This window comes from Mesoplodon bidens, assembly GCF_964165515.1.
Source record: "Mesoplodon bidens genome assembly, chromosome: 15".
Taxonomy (NCBI): Eukaryota; Metazoa; Chordata; class Mammalia; order Artiodactyla; family Ziphiidae; genus Mesoplodon; species Mesoplodon bidens.
Window position 1 is genome coordinate 57944247 of NC_138171.1, and position 14039 is coordinate 57958285.

Consider the following 14039-nt stretch of genomic DNA (forward strand, 5'->3'; position numbering starts at 1 on the left):
TTGAAATGTCAGCCACTAGATCAACTCGTTCTGAAAGCTGGGCTGGCCAGTGAAAATGGGTCTACAGACCCACTGCGACCCATGGGCCCACTGTCTGCAATCTTGGCCTTGGGCCCTGGCCAGACACGTTATCCTCTGAGTCCTTACCAGCCACCCTGCGAAGCCAGTGTTGCCATGCCCACTGTCTGCCTTTTGGGCTGCCAGCCTGCGAGCTCTGCACCATCCCAGCTGCCTCCCCACAGACTGGGAAAGGCAGGACGTGACCCACACATGTACCATGGGCAGACGCGGTGAGGCAGGGGAGCAGGGTGGGGCACAGCCTTGCTACTCAAAGTCTGGTCGTGGGACCGGCAGCACAGGAGCTTGTCAGACGTGCGGAGGCTTGGGCGCCAGCCCTGACCTCCCACTCAGATCTCTGGGAGGGCCCAGCACTCCGTGTGTTAAGAAGCCCTGCAGGGTTTCCTGTCATGCTCATATCTCAGAGGCACTGGGTTCAAAGGTAAACTTGGACCCACACTGCCTCTGTCACTTCCTAGCTCGGTGACCTTGGGCAAGACACTTACCTGCCCCACTCCCCAGCTTCCCTGTCTGAAAACAGGAACAAGAAGACCTTCCTCATGGGGCAGTTGTGAGGATTAAAGGAGATAATGCACAAAAAGCACTGAGGGCAGGGAGGAGCACAGAGGGAGCACCCAATCACACGAGCTGTCACCCCTCATCTTCTCACTAAAGCTTGGAGATTCCTAACCTCCACCGCCAGTCCTCCGGTCACCATGACTATTGTCCTTGGGGGGAACAGAAATAAACCATTAAGTTTTATTTGGTGCCAAAGAGGTATCTAACTTAGGCCAATCACAGTATACTGAAAAGGCTAGAATCACCAAACACAACACTAAGAGCCATTCAGGAGCACAGGGCATGAGAGGGGCTGCAGTGTGGGCTGGGTCCTCCTCAGAACACAGTCTCAGAGCAGGCTTTGCAGGTAGGACGTCATGTCTGTAGTTTTCAAAATCTCCTGATTATAACAATTCCTGAGGTCAATCTTGGGGCCCACATTAAGAGAGGAGGCAGTAGATCTGAAGTGGGGTCCTAAGAATTTTAATATGTTTAAAAATGAGGTTACACACACTATACAAAATCTATGGGATGCAGCAAAAGCAGTCCTAAGAAGGAAGTTCATAGCAATACAGCCCTTCCTCAAAAAACAAGAAAAATCTAAAAAAACCCAAGTAACCTACCACCTAAAAGAAAAAGAAGAAAAAACAAAACCTAAAGTCAGCAGAAGGAAGGAAATAATAAGGATCAGAGAGGAAATAAATAAAAGAGAGATAAAGAAAACAATAGGGGAAAAAATCAATAAAACCAAGAGCTAGTTTTTTGAAAGGATAAACAAAATCAACAAACCTCTGGCTAGGCTCACCAAGAAGAAAAGAGAGAGAACCCAAATAAGCAAAATAAGAAATGAAAGAAGAGAAATAACAACCGATACTGCAGAAAAACAAAAAAACATAAGAGAATACTGTGAAGAGTTATATGCCAACAAAATGGACAACCTAGAAGAAATGGACAAGTTTCTAGAAACATACAGCCCACCAAAACTGAATCAAGAAGAAATAGATCATTTGAACAGACCGATCACTAGAAGTGAAACAAAATCTGTAACTAAAACAAACAAACAAACAAAAAAGACTCCCTGCAAACAAAGGTCCAGGACCAGATGGCTTCACTGGGGAATTCTACCAAACATAAAAAGAAGAACTTACAGTGATCCTTCTCAAACTCTTCCAAAAGACTGTAGAGAAGGGAACATTCCCAAAGTCATTCTATGATGCCACCATGACCCTGATACCAAAATCAGACAAAGACACTAACAAAAAAGAAAATTACAGGCCAGTGTCTTTGATGAATATAGATGCAAAAATCCTCAACAAACTGAATCCAACAACATATAAAAAAAGATCATACACCATAATCAAGTTGGATTCATCCCAGGGTCACAAGGATGGTTCAACACATGCAAATCAATCACTGTGATATACCACATCAACAAAAGAAAAGACAAAAGCCACGTAATCATCTCAGATGATAGATGATTAGATGCAGAAAAAGCGTTTGATAAAATTCAACATCCATTCATGATAAAAACTCTCACCAAAGTGGGTACAGAGGGAACATATCTCAACATAATTAAAGCCATTTATGACAAACCCAGAGCCAACATGATACTCAATGGTGAAAAGCTGAAAGCCTTCCCACTAAATTCTAGAACAAGACAAGGATGCCCATTCTCACCACTTCTATTCAACATAGTATTGGAAGTCTTAGCCACAACAATCAGACAAGAAAAAGAAATAAAAGGCATCCAAATTGGAAAGGAAGAGGTAAAATTATCATTATATGCAGATGACATGATACTTTCTATAGAAAACCATGAAGACTCCATACAAAAACTATTAGAACTGATAAACGAACTCAGCAAGGTAGCAGGATACAAGATTAACATACAGAACTCTGTTGCATTTCTTTACACTAAAATGAAATATCAGAAGGAGAAAGTTAAAAAAACAAAGACAATCCCTTTTAAAATCATGTCAAAAAAAAATACCTAGGAATAAACCTGACCAAGGAGATGAAAGATTTATACGCTGAGAACTATAAAACATTGAGAAAGGAAACTGAAGATGCTTTAAAGAAATGGAAAGATATCCCATGCTCTTGGACTGGAAGAATTAGTATTGTTGAAATGGCCATACTACCCAAGGCAATCTATAGATTTAATGTGATCCCTATCAAATTACCCATGACATCTTTCACAGAACTAAAACAAATATTCCTAAAATTTATATGGAACCACAAAAGACCCAGAATTGCCAAAGTAATCCTGAGGGAAAAGAACAAAGCTGGAGGCATAACCCTCCCAGACTTCAGACAATACTACAAAGCTACAGTAATCAAAACAGTGTGGTATTGGCACAAAAACAGACATATGAATCAATGGAACAGAATAGAGATCCCAGAAATAAACTCACACACCTACAGTCAATTAACCTTCAACAAAGGAGGTAAGAAATACAATGGAGAAAAGACAGTCTCTTCAGCAAGTGGTGTTGAGAAAGCTGGACAGCCACATGTAAATCAGTGAAGTTAGAACACACCCTCTCACCATATACAAAAATAAACTCAAAATGGCTTAAACACTTAAATATAAGACATGACACCATAAAACTCCTAGAAGAGATCATAGGCAAAACATTCTCTGACATAAATCATACCAGTGTTTTCTTAGGTCAGTCTCCCAAAGCAATAGAAATAAAAGCAAAAACAAACAAATGGGACCTAACCAAACTCATAAGCTTTTGCACAGCAGAAGAAACCATAAACAAAACGAAAAGACAACCTATGGAATGGGAAAAAATATTTGCAAACAGTGTGACCAAGAAGGACTTAATTTCCAAAATATACAAACAGCTCACACAGCTCAATATCAAAAAAACACAACTGAATCAAAAATTGGGCAGAAGACATACAGATGGCCAAGAGCCACATGAAAAGATGCTCAAAGTTGCTAATTAGAGAAATGCAAATCAAAACTACAATGAGGTATCACCTCACTCCAGTCAGAATGTCAATCATCAAAAAGTCTACAAATAACAAATGCTGGAGAAGGTGTGGAGAAAAGGGAACCCTCCTACACTGTTGGTGGGAATGTAGATTGGTGCAGCCACTATGGAGGACAGTATGGAGGTCCTTTAACAAACTAAAAATAGAACTAGCATATGACCCAGCAATTCCACTCCTGGGCAGCATATATCTGGAAAAGATGAAAATTCTAATTCAAAAAGACACATGCACCCCAATGTTCACAGCAGCACTATTTACAAAAGCCAAGACATGGAAACAACCTAAGTGTCCATCAACAGATGAATGGATAAAGATGATGTGATACACACACACACACAGACACACACAGGAATATTACTCAGCCATAAAAAAGAATGAAATACTGCCATTTGTAGCAACAAGGATGGACCTAGAGATTTTCATACTAAGTGAATTAAGTCACACAGAGAAAGACAAATATCTTATGATATCATTTATATGTGGAATCTAAAAAAATGATACAAATGAACTTATTTACAAAATAGAAACAGACTCACAGACATAGAAAACAAACTTATGGTTACCAAAGGGGAAAGGGGGGTGGGGGAGGGGTAAATTAGGAGCTTGAGATTAACAGATACACACTACTATATATAAAATAAATAACAAAGACCTACTGTATAGCGCAAGGAACTATATTTAATATCTTGTAAAAAAATGAAGTTACATATATCACAAATCTAAGTGTATAGCTTGATATATGTGAAAATGTACATATATATGAATCTTAAGTACTCATACCTGTGTGTGTGTATATATACATATATGTGTGTGTATATATATATATATATATATATATATACACATATATGTATATATACACACGCACACATCTCACAAACCTTAGGTGTCCAGCTTGATGAATTTTTGAAAATAAATACACCACCCAGATCAGGCAGTACATTTCCAGCTCCCCGAAAGGTCCCTCACACCCCTGCCCCAACAATACTCTCTTCCCAAAGACAGCCCCTGCCTAACTTCCAGCACCATAGACTCGCTTTGCCTGATCTTGAACTTCATATACATGGACTCATACAGGAAACTCCCACTGGTGTCTGGCCTCTTTCACTCATCACCACATCCCGTTTTTCCGTGTTGCTTCATGTGTGCTAGCAATGCATCCCTTTTTTTTCCTTCCTGCTATATAGTATTCTGTTCTTTGAACAGTCCACAATCTACCCACCCAGAATCCACACCTGTAACAACCAGCCAGGTGATGCTGATGCCTCGAGCACTTCTTTTCATTCTGTCTTGCCAGCTGTGGTTGGCTGGGGATGAATGGGCTTGCCGGAGAAGGAATGTTAGTCCCACTGTGACTGGTTAGTGGCTGCCGGGCCAGCAGGGGCACAGACGCCTATGCTGGCAGCTTGAGATGTGCAACCTCGGGCTTCTTGGCTGCAGTCTTGAGGTGGAAGAGCCACACGCTCCCATCCTTCCCCAGCAGGGACTTTTCCAGGGCCTCCACAACATGACTCTGTGGTTGGTGAGGCCACCATGGGGGTGACGGAGGTGCCTCTATTAATCGACTGGGATTTTTCTACTACCCCCTCACTGTGTGGCCAGCTTTCTGTGGTATCTTTTTATAATGAACCCAGGAGTCTATAAGTAATCTCAGGCTCTCAGGTCTTCTGTCACTTAGGTCACCAAACCCGACAGGCAACAGGTGCACTCGTGAAATGGCTGCTTGTAATAATGAAAATCTGGAAACCACCTAAACGCCCATGGTCACGTTAAATAAGTTACGGCCCAGCAAGATGCAGCTCTTAAACCAAACAAGGTAGGGATGCATGAACGGACAATATGAAAAATCTAAGATACGCTAGTAAGTTGGGAAAAATAAAATAAACAGCAAAATGGTATGTGTCCACTGAACTCTTAGGGTGAGATTCTGTAGAACTTTTGCTTTCTACAGTTTTTTTTTTTTTTTTTCTTTTTGGCGGTATGCGGGCCTCTCACTGTTGTGGCCTCTCCCGTTGCGGAGCACAGGCTCCGGATGCGCAGGCCCAGCAGCCATGGCTCACGGGCCCAGCCGCTCCGCGGCATATGGGATCCTCCCAGACCGGGGCACGAACCCGTATCCCCTGCATCGGCAGGCGGACTCTCAACCACTGCGCCACCAGGGAGGCCCTACAGTTTTTTAATGTTAGATTTTTGTTGTTGTTGTTGTTTTATAATGAGGACATTTTCTCTCTATAATTAGAAAATAAAAATAAAAGCAAAACGGACCCATCCTTCTCACCCCCATACATCCAAGTTCTGTAAAATGTGAGTAATTTCTGCTGCTTTGGCAGGGCTTATGAAAGCACTCTGATGAATTCCCCTGTAAGGCCAGCAGCATCTGCCTGGGTTTTCTTATAGCACAGCACCCTTTTTAGTCCTAGTACAAGAAAGGCCACATGATCCAGAAAGCCCAGAATTTTCAACCCCCTCTTCAGTCCAGTAGCCCTGGGGTTAGCTGGGTTATCAGAGAACAGTCATTTGGTGGAATGCTGGATTTCATGATAAAACCAACTCTAACTGGACACTTCCACCTGCCAGACCCCATACTACACTCTGCACACCCACTGTCACACTCAATCCTCAAACCACTCTAATCACCAGGTACTAGCATTATCTCTCCTTCACAGATGCAGAAACTGCAGCTTGGAGAATTCACTCCCCGGAATACATCTGGGGTGTCTGTGGCAGAACCAGGGCTCAGAACTGCTTGGGTCTGAGTCCATGGCCTGTACCAGCGAGCTGGTCTTCCCCTCTCGGAGTTTTCAGAAACCACACGCAACTGATATCCAGGGTAACAAAAGCTGTTGGGAAACCACTCAGGGAGAGTGAGTCAACTCACATTTGGCAGCTCACAGACATGGGGAAGCGTAAGGAGAGTCTCCTGGGACAGCAGCACCATCTAGTGGCCATCAGTCTGCAGCTCTTTCCTATCCCTCCCTCCTCCCTCCTCAGGAGGAATGCCACCATCTCTACCTCTCTCCACCCATCAGAAACTTTTTAAAACCTGTCTTGGGGACCTAGAGCCTGCCTGTGGCATAGACATTCCATCACTTGTCTTCTCTTCCCTGCTTCCTGCAGGCAGGGCCTGGGGCTTGGTGCAGTCATCTTGGAAAAATAAAGCTCGTGATCAAGCCCGGATGATTAGGAGCTAAACCAGGGTTTCTAACCCTCGGCACTGTTGACATCTTGGGCTAACTAATCCTTTATTGTTGGGGGCTGTCCTGTGTGTTGTAGAATGTTTAACAGCATCCCTGGTCTCTACCCACTAGATGCCAGTAGCACCCACCCCCCAGGACAGTCTCCAGACACTGACAAATGTCCACTGGGAGCACAGTCACCCCCAGCTGAGGACCACTGAGCTAGCTCACCTGGGCTGAAACCTATTCTCAATTCCTGCCTTGCTAGAGCTGTCACCTGGGGCCAGTGACCCAAACTCTCTAGGTGTTAAATGAGGGCACTGACAGCACCTGCCTCGCAGGTTGGTTGCTTCAGATGAAGAGCCCGGGACTCATCGAGGGGACCGGGAAGAGGCTCCGAGTCACACCCTCGTCAGTCGGGCAGTGGGACTGAAGCAGGCAGGTCAGGGGCCAAAGCCACGCCCTTGCATGCTCCTAGGCCACGTTCTTCCTCACCTTGCTGCTTCCATTGCTTATTCTGCTGGCCGATTATTCAGCGACCCAAGCTCTTTAAAAACAGGTTATAAAGAAGAAATGCAAACACCCCCAGAACCACTCAGCAGAGGAAAGCCCTCTCTTAGCTCTTCACAGCACCCTACTCTGCAGGGGGAAAAAATGGCATTACGGAGTCAACTGTGTGCCCCCAAAATTCATATGCTGAAACCCTAACCCTCACCATGACTGTATTTGGAGATGCAGCCTTTCAGGAGGTAATTAAGGTTAAATGAGGTCATAGGGTGGGGCGCTGATCCGAGAAGACTGGTGTCCTTCTAAGAAAAGGAAGAGACACCAGAACTCTCCCTCTCTCCATGTGCACAGAGGAAAGAACACGTGAGGACACAAAGAGAATGTGGCCATTTGCAAGTCAGGAAGAGAGGCCTCATCAGAAACCCTGATGGCACCATGATCTTGGACTTCCAGCCCGCAGAACTGTGAGAAAATAAATTTCTGTCGTCTAAGCTGCCCAGCCTGGGTGTTTTGCTATGGCAGCCCAAGCACACCAAGACACACAGTAAGCACAGACATTCAAACAGCAACATGAATGCCACGGCAAACAACACGCAGCTGACACTCAGAGGTGCTGAGGCAAGTGTCAGGACTGTCCTTACAAAGTGAGGTCTCGTGACTGATATTCTCGAAGAGGATGTTCAAGGTCTGCAACAGCTGAACGCACACGTAGCGGCCTGACTTCTGCCGCAGGATGTTCAAGAAGAAGACGAACATATTCTTCTCCAGGAAGAAGCTGGGGAGAGAATGGGAAAGCGTCAGTGGCCTGCTTCTACACGTGGAAATGCATGTCGTCCTCTGGTTGCATGCCCAGCACACGTGTGTGCACCCCAACAAAGGCATCCACAGAGCAGCCAGATCACACCACCCGTGTGGCCTCAGCTTCTGCGATACCCAGCTCCCACGATGCTGTCCTCCAACAAGAAAAACGTGACCTTTCAGACTCTCTTCCCGGAATGTGAGAACAGTGCTGATTCTGGGAAGCAGTGATTTCTGACAGAGTGGAAAAGATCCTTCCCGACTAAATGATTACACAGTGACCTACCTACACTTATAAACCCAACAAGCAGCATTTTCCATCTGATATTTTATAAGCTTAGTTTTCATCACTAAGCCTCTTTCCTTTGCTTTCCTAGCTTTGAGTGCGCACCAACAACCTGGGAACCAGAGTAATTCCCTACAAAGGGCTAAGATCATGCTGAATATTACAAGAGTTTGGGTTTCTCAATTAACAAGTTTGTCGTTTCCACATCTAGGGTATGAGAACTGGAAGGAAAGAGAAGGTGCTGATGTGGTCATGGGACCCCCGCTGGTCCCCAAGTCTGCTTTGCCTTTCTTGTCCCGGACGGGACATTTGTCTACATGCAGCCTGGGGGCACGGACTTTGGGAGGCACATACTGGCTCTTTTAGTCTTGAAACGCAGATCCCCTAAAGCCTGTCTTTAAAGGAAGAAAATGACATTTCTAGTTTGGTGTTCTCTGTATTCACGCTAAGACCAGATAATCTCTCATCTGGGATACTCAGCACAATTCCCGGCAGTCCCGCGGGTCTGCTGGTTGACTCAGTGTTGGGTCTCCCTCTTCCCTCTGCTGTCAAGTGGCAGGAACATGGGCCTGGCACTTGCTCAGTGCTGCAGATCTTCTGTTTGAATCCATGAAAGGGTAAGTGAATAAATAAATATGACCTTAAAGGGACCTCTAAATTATTTTCCAACTCTGATTCTGGGAGCCCATGTGCCTACAAATGCCGTCCATGTTGATCCCCAGAACAGTTCATTCATTGGACCTATCGTGGCTTCCTTTGCGGCAGGTTGTACAAAGCACTGACTCCCAAGTATCACCCAACAAGCTCACGGTAGCCCAAGACCGACTTGGGAACTTGTTAAAATGCTTGTACCTACATCTTGCCCAGGGGTAGATTCCGTAGGTCTAGTGTGAAATCCAGGAGCCTGGATTTTTAAAACTCCCTAGGGTAGTAAGGGGCTCCTTGGAAAAGTGGCTAATTCTAGGGCCGGGGCAGATAAAATGCAAGATGAGCCTGGAGCACCTCAGAGCACCAGAAAGTAAGGAAGTGCTCCAAAAACCAAAAGGATAGGGCTGAGGCAAAGGGACACAGGAAGCATCCTGAGAGAGCTCCTAGGGCCTGAAGCTGGAACAATGCCAGCACAAAAATAACTAACGGAGTACTGGATTATAATCCAGAGGATAAAATAAATATCCATGAGTCCATATTGATATACATGTGCCTTGCAGATACTGTGGTTTTTTTACACATTGAAGGTTTGTGGTGACCTTGTGTTGAGCAAGTCTATCGGCGCCATTTTCCCAACAGCATTATTTTTTAACTGAGGTATGTACATTGTTTCTCAGACACAATGCTATTGGACACTTAACAGACTACAGTACAGTGTAAACATAACTTTTATATACACTGGGACACCAAAAAAATTCGTGTAACTCGCTTTACTGCAATATTCGCCTTATGGCAGTGGCCTGGAACCAAACCTGCAAGATCTTCAAGGGATGCATATAAATAAATGATTGAATAGATAAATAAATGAGAAGAGACAAATCTTCCACGAAGAAGAATTTCAAACAGTGTATGTAGATACTCCCCCCTTTAAGAAGGTGGAGCTTAATTCCCACGCCCCCAACGTCCAGGTGGGCTGAACTTAGCAACTCACTTTGGGAGACTACTGTAGGGGAGGGGGAAAGAGTAACTTGAAAGTAAAAAAGCCTGGCAGACACCACCTGAGCCAAGTGATCAGGTTAACCTCTCCAGGAATCATGTGGATATCAGGAACGGTGACATTCTGGGATGGGAAGGACACTTCCCCTCTGTGACACTCTTCCCCAAAATTCCCAGGCAAATTGGGAGAGAAACACAAATTGGGGGACATTCTACAGGACAGCTGGTCAGTACTTCTCAAAACTATCAAGGTCATAAAAAACAAGAGAAGACTAAAAAACTGTCACAGACCACAGGACACTGGGGAGACGTAACAACTAAAATGACTGTGGGTGCCTGGATTGGGATCCTGGAGCAGAAAGAGGATGTGAATGGAAAACTGGTAAATTCCAAATCAAGTCTGGAGTTGACATAATGGTGATGTTTTAACAAATGGACTCTAGTCATATAAGATATTAACAGGGAAACAGCGTGAGGGGTAAATGGGAACTTTCTGTACAATCTAAATCTAAAATTATCCCCAAACTTAAAAATGGATTAAAAACAAGCTCTCTTGGGGCCTCTGTGGGGCAGTGATTTAAGAATAACTGGGCCTCTAAGAGCTCGGTAGTTTTTCTAAGATGACAGATGGACTTGGCCATTCTAGTAAAGGTGACGTGGTTTCTAATCTTTAACCCAAGGGTCCTTCTCATTTCCATAAACAGATACCAAGCAACCAACAAATAGTAAATGCCCCATGGATCCTGAAAGGCAACTAGTCCCGTTTATGAGCAACACCTATTTATTACTCGTGTTTTCCCTTGGGGAACTCAGCCAGTGTCACAGGTCTGCATTTTAAACAATTTGCATTTTCCACAAGTAGCTCCATATTAGCTAACCTCACTGACGAAAATATAGAGCTATCCAGAAAATCAGAATATCTAATAAGAAGCCAGGTTGGAAATGGAACACGTGTATTTGTTTTAAATGTGTTTTTTAAGTGGCCTCAACACTTACAATTGAGATTATTTTATATAAAAATAAAATCTGTGTTTGGTGGTTGTGATAACCCCAATCCTTCTGCACTCAGACACTGGGACAGGTCTGTTGAGGAAAGTAGTTCATGGGTTACGGCCTTTGCTCTTTAACTGTCCAATAGGGACACCTTTTTTTTTTTTAAATAAATTTATTTAGTTATTTATATTTTATTTTTGGCTGCATTGGGTCTTCATTGCGGTGCGCGGGCTTTCTCTAGTTGTGGCAAGCGGGGGCTACTCTTTGTTGCGGTGCATGGGCTCTAGGTGCGTGGGCTTCAGTAGTTGTGGCACGCGGGCTCAGTAGTTGTGGCTCACGGCTCCAGAGAGCAGGCTCAGTAGTTGTGGCACACGGGCTTAGTTGCTCTGTGGCATGTGGTATCTTCCCGGATCAGGGCTCGAACCTGTGTCCCCTACATTGGCAGGCGGATTCTTAACCACTGCGCCACCAGGGAAGTCCCAATAGGGACACCTTTTAAAATGATCATTTGCTAACATTTCTTGAGTGCCTAACTCTGTATCAGGCACTGGGCAGGGAACTTGCTCTCTCACTTAAAGATGAGCAAACTGAGGCGGGCCTGAGACTCTTCACCTAGGAAGTATGAGAGTGAGGAGAAACCCCTCCATGGGCTCTAGGTGTGAGCCATTTGACCTTGAGCATAAAAAGGGGTGGGGATGAGGATAAGGATGGGGATGGGGATGGGGATGGGGATGAAGATGGAGAAGGGGATGGGGATGGGGATGAAGATGGGGATGGGGAAGGGGATGGGAATGAAGATGGTGATGGTCCTCTACCCTCGGGTAGTTGGGAGACTTAGAAGGATTATCTCATCAAGAGCTCAGCGCTGTGGCCACCCATCAGTAAACACAATCAATGTTAGCCCTTAGTGTCTCCACCCGGGGAAGGGTCTTTTCAGTTCACTTAGAATCTAACTACCCAAGACATTTTCTCCTTCCTTTGGGGGAGATAATCAGAGATTACTTAGAAAATTATCCATGATATTTTCAATTTTTTCTAGGGACACTGTTTTCCATAACTTTCCCATTTTCAGCAGGCATTTTTACAGTGTTTCAAGGGCATTTTAGAGAGAGAGAGAGAGAGAGAGAGAGAGAGAGACAGAGACAGAGACAGAGACAGAGACAGATATCTGTGCAGGACCAAATTGGCATCAAATCCTGACATCATCAGGAATGACTCATGGTACACATTTAGAAAAATATTCAAAGGAAGAAGAAGAATCAAAAAACAAAAAAACAGAAACCCTTACTCAAATACAGAGCTGTCATTCTGATCCCCCCAGATCAGAATCTCGGTGATGGATCGGATGGTCTCCACCAGCAGGTTCCTGTTCTGTTCTGTGACGGTGGTGTTTTTGGTCAAAACATGGTACAGATACCTGAGAGAAAGGAAAAGAAAAGAGAACTAAAGGTTACCAGTTGAAATGTAAGCCAAGCTCAGTGACCATTAGCAACATTTTAGGGACAATTTGGCTGTGCTTTTTACAGACACAGTTCTTAGCACAATTCCCATTCAGAGGAGACATAACTCACCACCCGAGAAAAATGGCAGACAATGCTTCAAAGTGTTAAATAACCAGGGACACACCAACCCAAACTGAGGCAAGACTGTCAAGCTTTTGAAGACAGCCATCCTCAAACTCCAGTGTGTGCAAGAGCATGACCTGGAGAGCTGGACAAAGCGGGGCCACAGAGCCCACCGGAGACTCAGATTTAGCGGCACTGAGGGAAGACCAGGCATCGGTCTTTTTCACTGTCCTGGGTGATTCTGACGCTGGCGGAGCAAGTGGAGACACACGGCTCAGTGCCAAAAGCCTAAGACCCGCTGCCTGGCTGATGCAGAGATCAGACGTGGAGTCACACAGCAGGGAGGGTGGTCCCAGAGCCAGTGGCTGGGGCACAAATCAGGTGCCGTCATGATCACCCTTGGAATGCCCTTAATCCCCCATGAAGCACAGAACTGATGGCTCAGATGAAGTACGTGGCTTGCAGTTCAAGGGCACAGCTCTTATTTGCTGTGTACAGAGTAAAGTGAAGTGGGTTTGAGAGGCGATGGCCATGTATTCAATACTTCACCCACCTGAATATGCAGGGACAGGTGGGCCCGGCCTAGTCCTCAAGGCCCTCTGCTGCTGGTGAGGGCAAGCCAAAGAATTGCAGAGGCCAGTCCTGAGCAGTGTGGGGACTAGCAGCCTGGCTGACGCCCCGGGAGCGCCACCTGGCACGGTTTTAAGAGAGTGTCTCCAGGGCAAGCAGACTGAGGCAACTTCAGCTGTCACGGCTTAGGAAGGAAAAGGGGGCAGCAAGAGGGAGCGACTCAGGAGTAGTCACTTCCCGACTTCTTTTCTGGCCACCTTCAGATTGGGGGTGGGGGACTGGCGAGGGAAAGACAGGGAAAGACTAGATAGGTCATACCATTGAAGATCTCTAAAAATGGGTAGGATGTAAAGAGGTAGAATCTTGCAAATGGAACCACAGGGACCATCTGCCGCTTTAGGGGGTTTTAGTTATTAGTGCTTGTGCTGTTTGTCTAAAGACATACTATAATCATTTTTTAATCATTTAGTTAATCTAATTAATTAAAACTACATGCAACTTTTAACATGCAGTAACTAGCACAGCTCTCCCAAACAGAACTCTCCAGCACCTGTGCCCAAATCCACCGGCAGGGCCGTGTGTGGGGGGTGAGGCCAGTGGTCCCCTGTGATTAGGTGACTCCACAGCACTGACCCACCCTGGGATGAATCCAGGGGACCCACTCATGAATCTACGTCTCCATCTTGCCTCGAGTGCCTCTTCCTCAAAAGGCTCAAACAGCAGAGCTTTTCAAATTGTGGTTCACAGGCCTCCTGCATCAGAATCACCTGCTTAAGTTGCAGATTCTGGCTTCCGACCCCGGACTCCCAGAATCTGAGCCCTGGGTGCAGGGCCCCAAATCTGCTTTTTGAAGGAGCTCCCACTCTCGTTTCAGAGCCA

At 45.2% G+C, this 14039-nt stretch overlaps 1 protein-coding gene across 4 annotated transcripts in view; it reads right to left on the minus strand.

The window, feature by feature from the left end:
• CLEC16A (C-type lectin domain containing 16A) overlaps positions 1-14039 on the minus strand; it is a 209506-nt gene that overhangs the window by 184726 nt on the left and 10741 nt on the right. For all 4 annotated transcript variants that reach the window (XR_014017681.1, XM_081257432.1, XM_081257433.1 and 1 more), the window contains exons 2-3: positions 12314-12442; positions 7946-8079 (exon numbers count right to left, since the gene is read on the minus strand). Coding sequence is in view for 3 of the 4 variants with exons in the window: in XM_081257432.1 (XP_081113558.1) it covers positions 7946-8079; positions 12314-12442 (263 nt within the window). In the remaining variant the exon portion in view is untranslated. The remainder of the gene's footprint in view (positions 1-7945; positions 8080-12313; positions 12443-14039) is intronic.